The following is an 18,552-nucleotide window of genomic DNA, read 5'->3' as shown; positions in this document are numbered from 1 at the left end:
ATCCTACATCAAAATAAAATAATTGAACGTGTACGAAACGAGTACGAAATTAGCAGTAAAATAGCTTTCATCGCAATGAATGTTCAAAATGTTCACCATTAACTGCAAAGCAGTGGCATAACCTATCACAAAAAGCTTGAAATAACAATTAATTTTTTCCACACGGGCGCTAACGTAGTACGTCATTGATAAGAGAAAAAAAATCTCTATCAAATGAGCCCAATGAATGTGTGCATTGCTATTTAAAAAAATTCAATGTTATTCAATATTCATTTAATTGGTTTTTTGAAATAAAAACAATGGAATGCTGCCTTATTATGTTATGGGAAATAAAATGCTAAAACAACCTTCGTATACAAAAATGTTATATACAGTCTATGTACTATGTACCGAGATATATACTATATTCCATACATAATGGGCACCCTGTACACTTAGGTATACGGGAAAATTCGAGGGCCACCATGAGGATCTCGGGAACTGTGAGAGATGTAGGTAGTTAAAATTTGGCAAAGTTGCGTATTTTGATGCTTAACAAAATACAGTTTGAAACCAAAAAAATTACAATTACTTTTGGAGATATCCAGATAAAACCAAAAATTTTGCAAAATCGTTTTCATTTCTTACTGAAGTTATTAAAGAAAATGCTCACAATAAATAACACATTATTATGGCCACTTTTTTCCCTCTACAAGATGCTAGTTTTAAATTGTAAATCCGATGTTTCTTCTCCGGTTCACCATCATCAACTTTGTTTTTTCTTATTACTTTTTGTTTCATTTGATAGAGAATTTTTTTCTGATTTCAAAAATGGAAACATCACAATTTTTTTAACATTGTTAAAACATCTTCTTTTACGTACGTACGTACACACTATAATAACCAGAATGATCAATGTCGTAATCCCCCCCCCCCCCTCCAACAAAAATAGCGAATTCATATATGTCCATGTGGAGCTCTAGCTAATATTTACGACACAATACAGTTTAACATTCACCCTCATATTAAAAAAACACGTTACATGCGGCCGTAATAAAGATGATGTTGCCGCGTTTTTCGTGGAACGGTGGCCGACATCGCTCTTTCGGAAACCATGTCTATCCACATCTATGACAACAGTTTCCGTGAAGTCATCCAGCGCTTTGTTACGGTCGCTATATTACGGCACCGTCATTCTAGGATAGGAAACCGTATCTTTAGGCTTTCTATCCCAGATTGCAAGTTACGTATATGAAGAACAACATTTATCCTTTGTCCCGATATTCTTTTTAAAGTGTGTTATATTACATTAAATCTTTAAGGCTTTGCAGCGATCACAGGATCTTTTTTTGGATGACATTGATCTTTTTTTTCAAAACTTTAAAGGCGTTAAGGTAGCTAGGCAAAGTCAGAGTGGGAGTGATTGGATTTTTTTTTGTTTTTGTATAATTTTCTATTTTAATTTATTTCAATTCGATAATTCCCATATAAATTAAGCGAATTTATTTTAATAAAAATAAGGGAGGGCAGATCATGCAATTTTTTCTTTCCTTCTGTATTGACGTGATAAGCACGTTGACTTGTACGTGGTGAAAGCACTGCGTTAAAAAATATAGGTACAGCGATTTGTTGCAGTCCCTGAAGTTTATAATGATCCCTGAAGGAAAACATAAACCACCATGCAGATTGTAACTATAGGCACATTGGATTGGATTTTAGTGCTTCTTGACCAATTTAATTAAATTTTTACCTACGTAATTTTATTAAACATTATCTATAGTTTTATTCTTGTTTTCTCCTCCATCTTTGACATAAGATTTACATAAACTTATAACACCAAAACTGCAGAACATAGATGACTATAAAGCATGGAATAATTTAAAATTTAGATCGTTCACTTCAAAGTGAGTGAGTGTTTTATTACGGGTGTGACGTTGTATACATTTACTTAATTGCTATTTCCATAATTACGCTCAAAGCATTGTCTGTTATCGCAATAGAGCATTGTACATCTCGTTTATTATAGCTCTGGGTTTAAAAGCACAATTAACTGTATGTGGATACTTATTCTTTGTTAATACATAGCTCGGCGTTGTTTAGCGTGAAATTTGAATAGAATTCGTTTCAAATGCTAAACTGGGTTGAACGCCAGTGGAATATCACAACTAAATACACCTTGTGTAATAAGTTGCTACTTCGTAGGAGCAACCAAAGAGATGCAGTCAAATTCTTTGGTTATACTTATAAGTTATAACGTGTTGGTTTCAAATACCTAAACTTTATTTTAACGTTCATAAAGTTTTAAGTAGAATTAATATACAAAAAGACACTGTCTCGTAAAATGGAAAAACAATTTTATAAGGTATTTGTGTTTATTGGGACATTAAATTAGTAATAATTTGTCGTCTCCATTGTGTACGACGAAAGGAAACAAAAATACAATTTAACTTTCCATAAATTGTGCCGCAGTCTTTAATGTTGACATTTCAAAGTGCTTCCGGGTAGACTGTACACACCCTTTGATTATCAGTTGAGCTTCCATACTTGCATGTAAATATTTATTGAGAACTGAATACCTAAGTTCCTCACGCGAATTATAAAAAGTATTTTAAGAGGAAGTTCGGTATCGAATTTATATTTCAATTTACCGAATTTCATCTTATATATAAGTAATTTATTCCGCCCTTTAAAAGTAGCAAGAAGATGATGAAATTTTTATAACGGCAAATGGATCAGTGTGACCCTAATGAAATTGCGATCGAAATAATGTTACGAAATACTTATATAGATTTAGGTAATATACATTAAATGGAAAGCTTCTCGATGCCCGCGGTGAATGCGGAAGGTATCCAGATACCTTAAGGCTTCCGTTAAAAGCAATTCTTTTGAAAACTTTTATTCAATTCCTTGAAGAGCTCCTAACGAACTAATTTACATTTATGATTTTGTTTTTGATTCATTTTAGGTAAAAAGGCGCTCTATTATTGCTCGCTTAGAACGAAGAAGACCAGTAAATAATAGTGTAACTAAATTTATTATGTGATAATATAAGTTTTATGGCGTGTTTGAGATGATTTCGTAAGGAAAAAACATTTTCGTGAATAGCTCAGACTTCCATTTTCCAGACCATCGTATTTATGAAACTAACTTATGATAGATTTACGATGTTCTATTGTTCACTCCGTCTGAAATTCGACAACTGAAAATTTCCTTGGCACCGAAATATTCTGGTCTTTCGTCATAACTTAGTTTTGTTCATTATTATCCCATCCACTTCTTTATTATCCCGAACATTTCGGTATAAGTTATAAACAGTGGTGTTAATTGTTCCTCTTGAGGTGGGATAAAGTGTGTTTTATTAAAGAATAAGCCAATTACTACACTACGCTGTTTCTTTTAAAGCGTCTGTAATTAGTCAATAAATTTGTTATATGATTTACACTACCGGAGTAGATTTTCACGTCGTGTGGGTGCAGTTTCATTTGGTTCATTTGAAATGCAGTACAAGCAGTAAGGAATTCCAACGACTATCCCAGGTGAATAAGGGTTATTTGTGTTTTACATGGGGAGTACGGTTATCATTCCCAACGCCTCCGATGGTTGCATGGATTGCGAAATCTGTGAATTTTTTTGTTTTATTCTGGACCTTGTTGGTCCAATTCCATCTTAACAGGGCTGTAATGTTTGTTTTTATTTGTGTGTTCGTAAAATAAAATTTGTTTGTATAATGTCACGCAAGTTGTGTGTTCATTCGAACCCTTTTCACCACGTAAGATGATTCTTATGCTCAACTATAATTAATTTTAATGATTCTCCCCCATAGTTCATTGTAAGTGTTTGTAAAAATTTGAATACAGCCCGTGTGGAATTTAAGGATTTTAATTATGACAATTATGACAATTATTAATATTGTGTTGGAATCTTAGTCTTTGAGCGCAAAACAGCACCAACGTAGCACTAACGATCGTATTAGTTTTTTTTAAAAAAAACGAGTCATGGGTAGAGCCAACTGACACAATATTTTAGTTTTTTTTTTGTTTTTCTTGGAAAGGCAAAACGTTAGAACGCAATATTCGAGCACAAAAGAGCACTAACGATCGTATTAGTTTTTTTTAAAAAACGAGTCGTAGGTGGGACCAACTTCACACAATACTTTAGTTTTTTTCGTTTTTCTTGGAAAGATAAAATGCTGGAATTGCAATTTTTGAGCACAAAACAGCATTAACTTAGCACTAACAATCACATGCGGTTTCATCTAATTAAAAACTTACTAGTAAGTAATTACTAGTAAGGTTATAGTTATAGTTTAAATTGTATAGATATCTATTTGTTTTGCTATTATATTGTTAACTTAATTTTATTTTATGATTTACGTTTTCTATTTATTAGTCTGAATAATTATTGCTACTTTCAATAATGTTTGCTATCTTTGTTTGTTTTATTTTTGTTTTTTTTTCGCATTTAGCGTTTATTATTGGATCTATGTACATTCATTGTAATTTTTCTACATTGTCTCATAATTGGCTTGTTTTGCTGTTAGACAATAAATTCATTATTATTCAAAAATGTATGGGCGGGGCTAACTTCACATTTGACTTTTTTGTAACAGCGAAAGAATTTGAGATACTGTTTGTCTGGCATTTAATAGCACTAACATAACACTAACGCCGTGCGCGTTCGTTATTTCGAAAAATAAAAGTTGAGTGTGAAGTTGGCCCCGCTCCGATTTTATTAATTTTTCCTAGAATTTTTCTCATACTATGTAGCAGCTCTAATGATAAGCTGCGAGCACTAAAGAGCACTAACTTGCTATAGACAGTATCCCTTCTGGCGACATCTTTCGTTTAACGTACGTAGCCTACGATTACAGATGGATAGACGGATAAAACGGGCTTTACAGCGCATCCTTCCTGTTTCAATTGAAATGCGCTAAAAACGGATATTTGAGACCTTTCTAGGGCTTCCTGAACGAAAACAAAGAAAAAGAAATCGCTAAGTAACGTTCAGATTTCCTAGACTTACCTTCTTAATTCATTGACATGGGGTCAGTCATTACGAACTGTACAAATCCTCCTCGCCCACAAGAACACTTTCGAGTTCCAAGTGTTTTATTTGAAAATGATTAAGTAAATAAAAGCGAATTTGATGCTCTCTATCTTTCCCATCTGTTTGTGTAGCTACCAATTTTCGTTAGTTTAAATTGGTTTTAGAAGTAACATTTGATATGACACGATTTTAATTTTCGCAACCGTTCGCGTTATATTCAAGCCGAAAGTCACACAATGATTTAACTTCGTACTAATAAGGGCTCAATTAAACGAATGGAAAATCAGTGACTATACAAAAATGACGCATAAGATATTTTAATATTACATTTCACGTCGCGGCTGTTCCATTAACCTTTTTTTTTTTAAATTGTTGGGTTTTAACGGAATAATAATGAACAATTTCATACGAAAAATTTGTGGCCGAGTCGATCACGTTCTTATTTAGAGACCATCCAGAGTTAAATTCAGTAGTACAGGGGGTCAATTTTAGTTCAAACTACAAGGGCGTCCTTTACGTACGTCATGCTAATATATTTGGTGGATTTAGGAAATTCTGGAAGACTTAATGGCGCGATCGATTAAATTTAGGTTTCGTAATCCTTATCAACCCTAATTAATGGTTATAACTCAGTCGCATTGACTTCCCTTTCATCATGACAAAATCTAGATCATTTACCAAAAGGCCAAGCGTTACACTTATAGCTCTGGTAGAACACATACCTACGTGTCACTAATGACAAATGAAAGATTGCCTTGTTTTAGGAAAGGGATCAAACTTGCTGACACTGATATTCAAACGCGTCGTTTATATCAGATTAGTGACTAGAAAAGCACAATCTCTACTTGTGTTTAATATTCTTCAACATATAACATTATTCAGATAATTTAAGGCATCGAGAACAGTTGTGGCATAATGTCAGTTTAACAAAGAAATTAAAAATGGAAATTTATCGCTGCCATTGGGAATTGTATTCAAACAAATATTCGTGACTGTTCAAACAAGAATTACTCTCCAATTAATTAAGGAAAGCCTTTTACATCCCTTGTAGACTATAATGCATGTAAATAATAACGAACAAATGTAGTAATAGTACCTGACCTGGGTCATCGCTATATAGCTCAACTTGCCCAAAGAACTAAATTACAAAAGCCCCCTCGCTCAGCCTCGAAGAATTTTACCGAATAATTAAGGGTTGTAAACTTCATTATTTTGAAATGAGCAAATAAAATAAAGCGTAATCGACCAACTAAAGGGGGTATGACACTATAAATAATTTTATATCATTACTTGTATCGTTTCTGATAGTAAACCACTGTTATTGCCATAAATATAATAGTTTATTGTATCGAAAACGATGCTCCTTTACATTTTCTCGTAGAACGGATAGACAGATTAAATGTCACCTGGGTCGTTATGTAATGTATTAAACTAAAATTTTGCTTTGTGTTTGTGTCTATAATGCTTAGGGGTTGTGACGATATTTTAGCATTGGAAATGCTTATGTGTTGAATGGGTATACGAAGTTACCGGTTTAGTGGAGCGGAAACTTTCTTTTATAATCTTCCCGTAACAGATTTCTTGTGCGTTTTCTCCCATTCTTGTCGACCCGCGCAGTCCTTGTCGGAAACTCGTATTCGATCCTTACTTTGTAAGCAGTTACACGCCACTAAGTTACTTGACATTTTTTTGTCAACCATTTTATGGGATATACTGGTGTTGTATTAAGATTAGTGAAGTTTTTCTCTTATTTCTTTTTCCTTCCAAGCTTCGCTGACGCATTTTTTGCGGATTTTTCTTACCAGTTTAAAGCCGCGTTATCTTGTTACATTGAATAACCATTCTGCTGCTTCTCTTACTTCTTACTTTGGATTTACTCTTTGCTTCCTGATAATCTACCTGACTGTGCTGTTAACAACGATATTTCTAAGTGGAAACGCTGAATTTTGGATTTTCGCAATATGGTGCAAGGAGAATTCCATTGAAATTTCAACGCCACTACAAATTAAAAACTCCATAGATATTTCTTCCTTATCGACTGAAGAATTACCCGCCATTTCAAGTGAAATTAAACAACCGAATTGGACTGGTGACCCAATAATTCGAAAGTTCGTTGACCTACATTCCAAAAGTTACTCCGGAACCTAAAGCGCAAGCATTACTACGTTTTAGTTTTGTCGTTACCGAGTTTTGATTTTAACGTTAACACCACCTGAGATTGTCGACACCATATTTTTGTTACTCCGATTTCATTTTTGTTAGTTTACTGTATGTTATCCTTCATATTGCCGTGTTATTTTAATTTCAATTTTTTTTTTGCTTTTGGAACGCCTCGTAAGTACCTACGGGTGGGAATGATTTTTTTTGGTGGTCATATTATTTTTTTTTTTGCTATCGAGAGTTTGGGTTGGTTGTGTTGTGTTCCTATAAAAAAAAATAAAAAATAAATGTTAAAATAAAAATTAAGTAAGTAAGCAAGAAAAATGTGCCTAATTTAATTTGGAAAATTTGTGAATAAAGTTTGAGTAACATTCTACAAGGATAAAAGTCAGGCAGACAGCAATCAAGGTGAAGATACTGGTATCAAAGGGGACAAAGGTGGTTGGGATAGAGTGATTAGGAGGCATGCCGGAGTTGCGAGGGGACTAGATATGGGGAATTGGAGTTGAGAAGGAAGAGCAATAGGACGTCGGGGAGAAGGAGAGTGAGTGTGTGTGATTTTTAATAGGTGGAAAAAGAACGAGCTACGGGGGAAAAAAAAGAAGAAAGATAAAAATAAAATAATAGCCGTGCACGGTGAACTGTAGTTTTTTTTAAACAAATGTGTGTTGAACATTGAAGAAAATAAGGATGGGATTCGGCATGCAACCCGGAGGAATAGACAATAAAGGTCAGTACTTTTAATTACCGTTTTTACTGTGTGAATTTAATTTAAAAACAATTGAAAAAAAGAAAAAAATTTTGAACTAATTAAAAATTGTGTTAGGAAGGTTTTTATTTGATGACAATTATAGATGGTGGAACATTGAAGGTTAGTGTAGAATAGAGGAAGTTTTATTTAATTGGAGAAGGAAGTTGCCATTTCTTTTGTTTTTCTTCGAACCCAAACTTGAGCTATTGAGTGTCAGTTTTTTTTTGTATCAGGTCATGCTCGCGCCGCCGTGCTGGGGGGTGAATAAAAGTGGAAAGAAAGAAATTAATTAAATAGGGTTGAGGCATCTGTGTTTGAGATAAGGTGAGGATTGACAAACGTTCATTTTGCTAGTCAGGAGAAGTGTATGAGTTAGAAAAATAAATAATTTCAAAATCACTTAATTTGGAGGTCCCTCATACATAACATAACAATATTAACTCCCTTTTCTTGTGATTTAGTTCTGGACGCGCAATAGAAATTATTTTAAATTGCCGCCATGTTGTCGGACGTCATCGTACCTACGCGCGTAAATAAAAAAAAATAATTACATTTGGTCCTTCGAGCCGGATTTGCGGAAATTTTTTGGATAATAAGTTCGAATCGGTCGAACTTGAGATAAGTTTAATCTCGCAATTTTATCGTTAATACATACCTATTAGTGAATTTTCGGAAAGACAAAGGGTGGTTGATACCCTTAGTACGAAGGCGTGCGATTTCAGCGGGAAATCGTGGTTTTATCAGCGGGTTATCAGAGGGCTTGTTTTCGACTCAAACTTGTTTACTTGTTACTTATTAGAATACAATATTCTTGTCTATTGCTTATCTTTACCATACAGGTATTGCTTGTTGATAAAGAGACGTATAATATTGCAATGGCAACTGTAGCGGAACGAAAAGTCTTTGAAAAGTTATTTGTAATACTCCAAAACTTATACGATTTGTCTAAAGATTTAGGTAATTCCAATAAATTAGAAAAGTTTAAGATATTGTATCGGTCCTTAGAAACTACAAAAAAGGATTTAAATGTAGTTTTAGAGGAAATCGCGGAATATAGTTTGGAAGTTAATGAAGATTATAAGCCAGATTTTAAGGTTTTGAGTACTATAGATGAACTTTGTTGTCACATTAGTAGGGCCGCGGAACGTTATGTAAAAGTAAAGGCAGCGGCAAGGGAAGGCGCGCCGGCAACGGGGCCCTCAGTGACGGCGGCGGTACCCAAATTACCGAAAATTGAATTACCTCTGTTTTCTGGGGAAATCAGGGAATGGGAAACTTTTATTCAATATTTGAAAGTTTGATTCATGGAAATAAGGATCTATCGGACGCCGATAAGGTGCATTATTTGGTCGGGCGGCTTAAGGGTCCAGCTTTGGCGGGTTGCTCCGGATTAGCTCCCACGGGGGAGAACTATGAAATCATTTGGAAAGCGCTTCTCGATAAATACCATAATAAAAGAGTTCTCGCTAATAGTTATTTGGAACAGATTATAGACTTTAAGCCACTTCTATACGAGGCTTCAAAGGGCTTAAATATATTCTTAGAAAAATTTGATGCGGCAGTAAAGGCTCTTAAGAATTTAAAATTAGTTGATTTAACGGATTTCATTTTAGGCTATTTAGCCTTATCAAAATTAGACCCGGCCACAGTAAAATTGTTTGAAATTTCTAAGCGAAATGCGGAGCTTCCTAGTTACGAGGATATCATAACGTTTGTAAAAGACCAGTCAAAAATATTAAGTTTGAATAAGAAGCTACCACTAAAATCGGGAAATCTGGGTGAAAGCGTAGGAAAAATATCAAAGTCTTTTTTGGTCAATGAGGCTCCTAAGGAGGAGAATGCGGCTACCACTTCTCATACTGGAAACAGTTGTATTTATTGTCATAAGGGGTGGCATTATTTAACTAGATGCGACAAATTTAAGCGGTTGACTCCGGCTATGAGGTATGAAGCGGTGAGAAAAAATAATTGGTGTTATAATTGTTCACATCATGGTGTACGGTTCTGCACATCTGATCGGTCGTGTATCGAATGTCAAAAAAGGCATCACATTCTGCTACACATGGGTAGGCCAAATAGGGAAAGGCTAAACGAGGCGACAGGGTCTTCGAGGGGAAGTGCAGATTTGGATGTGCAGAGGCCATCGGTTTTAGCGGAGAGTTCAGGATTGGTGACTAACCTGTGCTCGACGGAGGAGGCAACAGCCAATCCGATGCCTACTAAGCATACGGTTTTGTTATCAACCGCGGTGGTCGATATTCTAAATTGTCAGGTTGGAGGTCAAACAGCTAGATTTATTTTGGATAGCGGAAGTCAAGCGAACCTGTTAACGACTAGGTGTTGCAAAAATTTGGGTATTAAAATTTCGAAATGTTATTCCTCGGTGCAGGGATTAGGTAAGGTGTCGGAACCGGTAAGGGGTATGGCAGATGTTGATCGCGTCTCGTCATAATCGGAATTGTAAATATGCACTTAAGGTGTTAATAGTCGAAAAAATTACGGATAAACTTCCTAGGCTTCAAGTTGATACCGACGGCTGTTCTCATTTGAGAGATATTCCGTTGGCTGATGATTTATTTTACCAATCTCGAGAAGTGGATGGGATTCTAGGGGCGGAAACATTTTCTTGTTTAATTGGTTCTGGTAGAGTATTGGGTACAGCCGGAAAACCAATTGCTCTTCAAACTACTTTGGGGTATGTTGTAATGGGAAAGGTGCCGGTAGCTCCAGTACAAACGGATATCCAGGCTTGTTTTACTGTATCCAATGAGTCCTCACTGGAACAGTTAATGAAAAAATTTTGGGAAGTCGAAGAAGTTCCACAAAAGGCAATTCCTAAACCGGAGGAAGTTGAGTGTGATAAACTTTATAGGTGCACAAAGGCTAGAGATGAAGAGGGTAGGTTTAAAGTCGCTTTACCATTTAAAACTTCCCCAAACAATTTAGGAGATTCTAAAAGCATGGCTCAGTGTCGTTTATTATCATTGGAGAGAAGATTATCTAAGGTTCCGGAACTTCGATTGGAATACAATAGGGTGATGCAGGATTATATCGATCAAGGTCATATGCGATTGGTTCAGGAGATTAACGAGGGTCAGTCATCCTATTTTATTCCTCACCACGCGGTATTTAAACCCGAAAGTATTAGTACTCCGGTAAGGGTTGTGTTTGATGCTAGCGCTCCCTCAGATAGCGGCGTTTCTTTAAATGATCTGTTGTACAGCGGGCCAAAGCTACAGGCAGATATATTTACAATGTTAATTAATTTTAGACTTTTTGGTATAGCTATAACGGCGGACATTCGTCAAATGTACCGCCAAATAAAATTAATTGAGGACCATTGGAAATTTCAGCGGTTATTATGGCGTTTCGAACCTCAAAGCGAAGTAAACGTTTATGAGCTTACAACGGTAGCGTTTGGGGTGAAATCTTCTCCTTATTTAGCGTTGAGAACTGTTAAACAATTGATTCTGGAAGAAGGCTTCAAATATCCGTTAGCTGCTAGAATAATAAATAGGGATTTATATATGGATGATTTGGTAACAAGTGTCAGTGAATTTGAGGAAGCCTATAGTCTTCATGTAGAATCTATTAAATTGTGTGCGGCGGGAAGATTTGAATTAACTAAATGGTCTACAAATTGTACTGACTTGTTAGAAAAAATTCCTATTGATAAGCGGTTATCAAATTCTGTAAGTTTTAAGGCGGATACTAAAATTTTGGGAATGCAGTGGAATCCAGATTCAGATTCTTTGAGTTTTTATATAACACTTCCCGAGTTGAAGTGTACCAAGCGGCTAATCTTGTCAACAGTGGCGAGATGTTACGATCCGATAGGTCTCATTGCTCCCTTTATTCTCTATTTGAAATTATTAGTAAAAGAGTTGTGGCGGTTGAATTTAGCTTGGGACGAGGAACCTCCTGAAAATATTATGCAGGAATGGATTAAACTACATAACGAGTGGAGTATCCTGGAAAAATTTAAAGTGTTACGACATGTAGGTGCGATAAAAAATACACCGGTGATGTTGGTAGCATTTGCGGATGCAAGTTTTGACGGGTACGGCGCGGTTATATATTTGAGAACGATAACAGCGCAGGGAAATATTCAGGTTAGATTAGTGTGTGCAAAATCTAAGGTATCTCCTTTCAAAAAAATCACAATACCAAGATTGGAACTTTGCGCGGCAACATTGTTATCCAAATTGCTTAAGCACGTGATCGAAGTTTACGGAGAGAGAATCGTAATTTCAAAAACTTATGCATTTTCAGATTCGACTACGGTGCTTCAATGGTTGAAGTCAACCTACATTACGGATATTTTTGTGGCTAATCGGATAGAACAGATTAGGGAAAATCTGCCTTCTATTGTTTGGCGCCATGTGAGTGGTACGGAAAATCCTGCAGATTGTCTTTCTAGAGGGTTGTCCCCTTTGCAATTAATGGAACACCGTTTGTGGCTGTCGGGCCCAGCGTGGTTGCAAATCAATGAATCACTTTGGCTAGTGACTTCTATTGATTTGGGGGAGGAAGGTCTAGAAGGCGATCAACATATACACACCAGTTTAGTCAATGTTCGGGAAAAGGAAGAACATCCCTTATATGAGTTGGTTTTGCGTCGTTCGTCTTGGTCATTTATTTTAAGGACTACGGTATGGGTACTTCGGTTTGCAAAATTAATTCAACTGGGAGAATTTGTTACTTCTAAAGATTTATTTATAGCGGAGTCTATATTAATTCAAAATGGTTCAATCTAAACATTTCGGTTTTGATATCAAACAATTAGTTTTGGGTAAGGAATGTTCGGAAAAATTGCGGAAATTAAGACCATTAGTTCAAGATGGATTACTTAGGGTGGGGGGTAGATTGGGTCGGGCCCAAATAACCTTTGATCAAAAGCATCCCCTAATTTTGCCAGCTAAAGAGCCATTAGTTGATAGATTAGTGGATTATTATCACCAGACTAATCTGCATACGGGGCCTCACTTACTGGAGGCTATCATTAGACAAAAATATTGGATAATAGCGGGTCGGAATCTCATTAGAAGTCGGGTACATGCGTGCAATCACTGTTTTAGGCGTAAACCACTTGCAAAACCTCCGATAATGGCGGACTTACCATCCTGTCGGGTACAGCCAGCTAAAGCGTTCCTGCATACGGGAGTAGATTATTTCGGGCCTATCAATATTACTTTAGGTAGGAGGCGAGGAACGTCGATGTATAAGGCTTACGTATGTTTATTTGTGTGCATGAGCATAAAGGCTGTACATATGGAACTGGTAAGTTCCTTATCAACTAATCATTTTTTACAAGCCTTTAAGCGGTTCTTGTCTCGCAGAGGTCCTTGTGGGGTTCTCTATTCGGATCAGGGAACCAATTTTATCGGAGCCAAGCGGGTACTTTCGGATCTATACATGTTTTTAAATTCTCGGGAGTATACCGATACGCTGATGGCGGAATTATCCACCCAGGGCGTTGAATGGAAGTTTAACCCTCCCTCGGCACCACATATGGGTGGTATATGGGAGAGTCAGGTTAAATCAGCCAAAAGTCATATCTACAGAGTTATCGGTGATCAATTGTTAACATACGAAGAATTCGCTACTTTTTTAACACAGATCGAAGGGTTACTAAATTCTCGGCCTCTGTGTCGATTGTCGGCGGATCCTTTTTCCCCGAGCGCTTTAACACCTGCTCATTTTTTGACCGGGTCACCGTTGGGTAATTTACCTGCGGAACCAATTTTAGAGATTCCACTCAATAGATTGGATAGGTTCCAAATGATCGATCGTTTAATTCAAGAATTTTGGAAACGATCTACGATAAAAATTAACCAGATTTTGTCCGAAGTTAATTTCTACAATTTTTAATTAACGTTATGTATTTTGCTCCGAAGAACTTGCTCGTGCGATGCGAATCATTACCCCTCTTTTTTCGTTTGTGTGTCTGTCTGACACTGATTTGCAGTTTAGCGTTCTCTTGAACGCAACTGGTTGCGACCGGAAGTTCAAAGGTAAATTTAGTTATTTTCTTCGTCGTTTTTCCCTTTTAACGTTTGATTACATTTTGGTTTTCGATACTAGCAAATTGTGATTATTACTTTGTTTGAAACTCACTTAATGATTATAGCTCCGTTGTTTCTTCGGAAGCCTATTTTGATAAATACTTTCCCCGACTACGTGTTGATTCCCTTTCTACTAAGGATTATTTTAAATTCCAATATTGACATACCAAATCCTATTTGTCCTATTTGTGATATTTTGAGATCATTGCATTAAACTACCATCAAATATTGTTTATGTTTCTTTCCCTATAAGTGTTGCATTCCTTTTAGTTTTCAGCAAGACGAGAACAAGGATCTCTTAGTCTGCCTTGTTTACCCTTTTAGTAAGTATTAGAAAGAATTATAGCACTGCTACTGCACTTGCGACAGTTACTCAAGATGTGCTTATGGCAAGGGATCGTGGTTTATTGTCCGTAATTGTTCTCTTAGATTATTCAAAAGCCTTCGACACGATTGATCATAATTTACTTTGTTCAATTTGGGTTACATTGGATTCAATAGAAACGCATTAGACATAATTTCTTCTTATTTACAAAATCGGTACCTACAGATTCGTGTTAACCAGAAACTTTCAAGTAAGTCTAATATAGTTCAAGGAGTTCCTCACGGATCCGTACTTGGACCCTTATTATTTATTATTTATACTTCGGATATCCTAAGATGCGTTTCAAGTTGCAATATTGTGGCATACGCTGATGACATACAATTATACTCTTCTTTTGAGAAGGTTAATGCATACTGCGTTAAATAATTTAAACCAGGACTTACTCAGAATAAATCAGCGTTCTAACGATTTTAATCTTGTACTTAATCCTAGTAAATGTTGCTGTATATTTTTTGGTAAGAAAACTGATATTGAATATATGAAAACTAATTGTGGTGTGTATGTAAATAATATTTTAATACCTGATACTGAAACAGTAAATAATTTGGCACTAACACTTGATAATCAACTTCGGTTTAGAGCTCACGTGAGCAAAATGGTTCAAAATGCGTTCTTGTCTTTAAAATGTATATATAATATTAGACACACTCTTAATAATAATTTAAAAAAGTTACTATGTGAGACTTTAGTTTTGTCAAAATTTAATTACTGTGACTTTATATACGGCCCGTGTCTAGATTGTGTAACTAGCAGACGTATTCAAAGGATGCAGAATTCCTGTATCTCGCACAATACTAGGCATAATGCACAATTTACAATTCCACAGCACCGGACCGCTTTGTATAAAAGATCATTTATTTATAATGCCGTGAAATTAGTTAATTTATTTATTGATGAGTTTAAGATATTTAATATCAATAAATTCAAATTTAAACTTAAACAATACTTTTGAATTTGCAGCGTGTGAATCACTACCTAGCCACACTTGAGATCTAACTTTCATTCCTTATCTTTCAACTAGTTGTTTGGTCGATGAAATATTGATATATTTTTGTTTCTCATTTTTGCTTAGTTATGCCATTAAGTCATTTAATTTCAGTTTAATTTATGTTTAGAGGACGAGTATCGTAGGTTAAGTAGAGTAGCCTAACTTGGCTAGACTTCCCCTATTATATTTCCCTTAATCCTCTTTAAAATGAATTATGTTTCTTTTCCTTCTAATTGTCTAAACAAATAAAGACCTTATTATTCCTCCTATCTCTCTTAACATGTATTGAAGACAAGTGGCGCCTATCCGGATTACTTTTACTGTTTCCTTTTTTGGCTTAGTTGTACTTGTATATAAGAACCCCACATATTCACCCCGACCCACCTCTACGTTGCCTGAGCTTACCATGTGCTTATCTATGGTAATTTACTAATGGGTGTTTTTAATGTTGGTTTAAATTTAAATCTCTCATCTCATTCATGTTGTTATGTCAGAATTTGCCTTTTTATCGGGTTGTTAATGCTTGAAGCCTGAGTTCGGTTTTTTATAACTCGACTATTTATTTATTTATATATTTATTTATTTATCTATTTATTTATTTATTTATTTATCTATTTATTTATTTATTTATTTATTGTCCCTCTTGTCCTGGACCCTCATCAACAGGCAATTATAGAGAGACCCGCATAATGAAGGCTATTGTCCGCTCTTTGTCTGTCTGTCCATATGTCCCTCTGTATCACTACTAGTCCTTCAATTTAAGCTTGTTCGAACGACAAAAGATCTTTTGGATTAGTTATTTCCGTTCCGAGGACTGATTCTGTGCGGGGAAAATGCGTTTTCGTCGTTCGCGAGTGACCACGTTAGTAACTTGTTATAACTAGTCGGTTGGACTGACTCTAGAAATCGGTGAATCAAAGGGTAGGTCCCGCATAGAACAGGGAAATCCCAGCCGCAAGTTCCCCAGGGATGTGCTAAAACCGTACAGCGCGTTCTTGTTCTGCTCTCTATGTTTGCGTATCCACTTTCTCCTTTTTGTGTCAAATGTTCTTAAGAGAGGCCAACTCTAGCGTTTTCATACAAGGCTGACATGTTATGACATTTTAATTAATTTTTGTTTGGTTCTTGTTGAATCAAGAGCAACTGAAGACTGTGATATTTGGACTGGCCACCCCATATCCAGACCATGTGAACTTATAATGTTTGTGTTTTTCTATGTTGTGTGTGTCAAATACTAATTGTTTACAAATTCCAGTGAAGCCTATTATTCGACATTTCATAAAGTTACTTGAGAATTATTCTAATAATAATAATAATAATAGAGATTTATTGCCCAACAGAACATACATTCCAATTACAGGACAATACATAATAGTTAACGCGCAATTATTTAGTGTAATAAGAAAAAAGAAAAAGAAAGGAACACCACAAAAAACTCAAAATCTTAACATAACTAAACAACAACAAAATAATTAAATTCATATTTCAAAAAAAAAAAAAACTAAATTTTAAATATGCATTTAATGCTATGCCCTTACAAACAATTAATTTTGCTATACAGTTTTAATGTCAATTTGCTGGTTTTTCCTTGGTCTGGTGCTTCTTTCCTAGCCTACTATCATTCTTGCAGTGTAATTTATGCCATTTAAATTTCGGTTTTTAAAGTTGTACTTGTGTACCTTCATCTTCACTCCGAGAAGAAACACATATTTTGTAGCGACTTTTTCAAAACACAACGCAGTTAGTGGTCGTAGTATTTTGTTGTTCAGGTTAGGTAGCTTTGTCTAGACCTCGATCATATGCCGTGGGGTGCAATTGGGAGGGAAAGTTTTGATTTTAAATTCTGAGTTGCGCGCTTTCTCGGAATAGGCGGGGGTACGTTACAATTAAAAATGATATTTCAGTTGTTGCAGCTAAGGTGCTCCCGATTTTGAAATTATTTCTTAGGTTTCAACAAAACTTATTCGAAGAACAAAAGCAAAGCAGTAAACGTGGAACAACAAATAATAAATAAACAACAAAAATAGTAAATAGTAACAAAACATTTTTGATTTTTTTTAACCAAAATTACAAATTACAATCGGTGGTTCATTTGAAACGACGGTCCTGAATGCAGAGTCGCTGTCAGTACAAAATCGTCCACTATTTAACCCAATAAATCGAAAATTTACAAACTGCATGGCAAATTGATTATAAAATCCCGTCACTTATTGAGCTGCCAAATCGCTGAGTCCGTATAGTGTGCGATTTAAGGGTTGTCATTTACAAAACAAGGTTCATGTAATTTGTAATAGGCAGGGGCGGCTCTCTATAAAGAGCCAAGGAGCCATGGCACCACCTCAAGGAACCTGCTAATTATCAATTCTTAAAATATAATTAACTATTATTAATTGTGCTCACTAGAGTACGTAATTGTGTTTTAAAACCTTAAAACAAAAAAAGTAAATGATTTGATAAATTAGGTACCAAGAAAAATTCATTTGTGCTTATCCGTGGACTTCAAATACGGTCGAGCCGTGCCAAACTGAAACTGGCTCGTATTTTCCGACAAGTGTGGACTTCCGCGGGGAGTAGAGGGGTGGGAGGAGCGAAACCGAAGTAGCGTTTTATACGTACAACTTGAGCCATCAGAAGTTTGGCTCATAAGCACAATTGAATAATGTGTGCGTGTATTACTATGCTTTGCGCCGTTTTCCTTGTTTCAGTCGTGATAAGTCAAACAAATTTTTTTTACTTCTGTGTAAGATTACACTTCCCGGATTAATTGTTACGTAAAATACACAAATTAAAAAATCATTTAAATAAACCTTTTTCCATGCATTCTCTGGAAAATAGACTTTAAATAAAGCAATTAAGCAGGCCGTTACCGGACTTAAATATCGTTAAAAAACGAAATGTGTCTGAATCTTCTTTAAGAGGACCACACGACAATAGCGATAAATCCGAAAATAAAGGAGTAGGTATTCAGGGAATTAATAAATTTCGGTACCTACTTGTTTAGATAAAGATTTGAATAGTTATTTGTACAACTATTGCTGAAAATGATACTTCGGAGTTCGGCCTCATTAATACAACTGCAAATAAAATGTTGCTATTGTTTATAGATCAGACTAAACGCCATGGAAACGGATAGTACAAATCGTGAAAAAAGTAACACTTTCCATACAATTTTTTGTCA

At 35.5% G+C, this 18,552-nt stretch overlaps 2 protein-coding genes across 2 annotated transcripts; both read left to right on the top strand.

Moving 5' to 3' along the window:
- The first annotated feature begins 8,811 nt into the window (after positions 1-8,811).
- LOC116163886 lies at positions 8,812-12,673 on the top strand. The gene is made up of 4 exons (XM_031478017.1): positions 8,812-9,150; positions 9,201-10,349; positions 10,414-12,588; positions 12,659-12,673. Exons 1-4 carry the CDS (start codon positions 8,812-8,814, stop codon positions 12,671-12,673), a joined length of 3,678 nt encoding a protein of 1,225 aa, XP_031333877.1.
- Positions 12,674-12,679: 6 nt separating this feature from the next.
- Positions 12,680-13,732, top strand: LOC116163885. The gene is made up of 2 exons (XM_031478016.1): positions 12,680-13,216; positions 13,276-13,732. Exons 1-2 carry the CDS (start codon positions 12,680-12,682, stop codon positions 13,414-13,416), a joined length of 678 nt encoding a protein of 225 aa, XP_031333876.1. The 3' UTR covers positions 13,417-13,732.
- Positions 13,733-18,552: the final 4,820 nt, after the last annotated feature.

This window comes from Photinus pyralis, unplaced genomic scaffold (genome assembly GCF_008802855.1).
Source record: "Photinus pyralis isolate 1611_PpyrPB1 unplaced genomic scaffold, Ppyr1.3 Ppyr1.4_LG2, whole genome shotgun sequence".
NCBI lineage: Eukaryota > Metazoa > Arthropoda > Insecta > Coleoptera > Lampyridae > Photinus > Photinus pyralis.
This window is presented reverse-complemented; position numbering and strand designations above follow the sequence as displayed.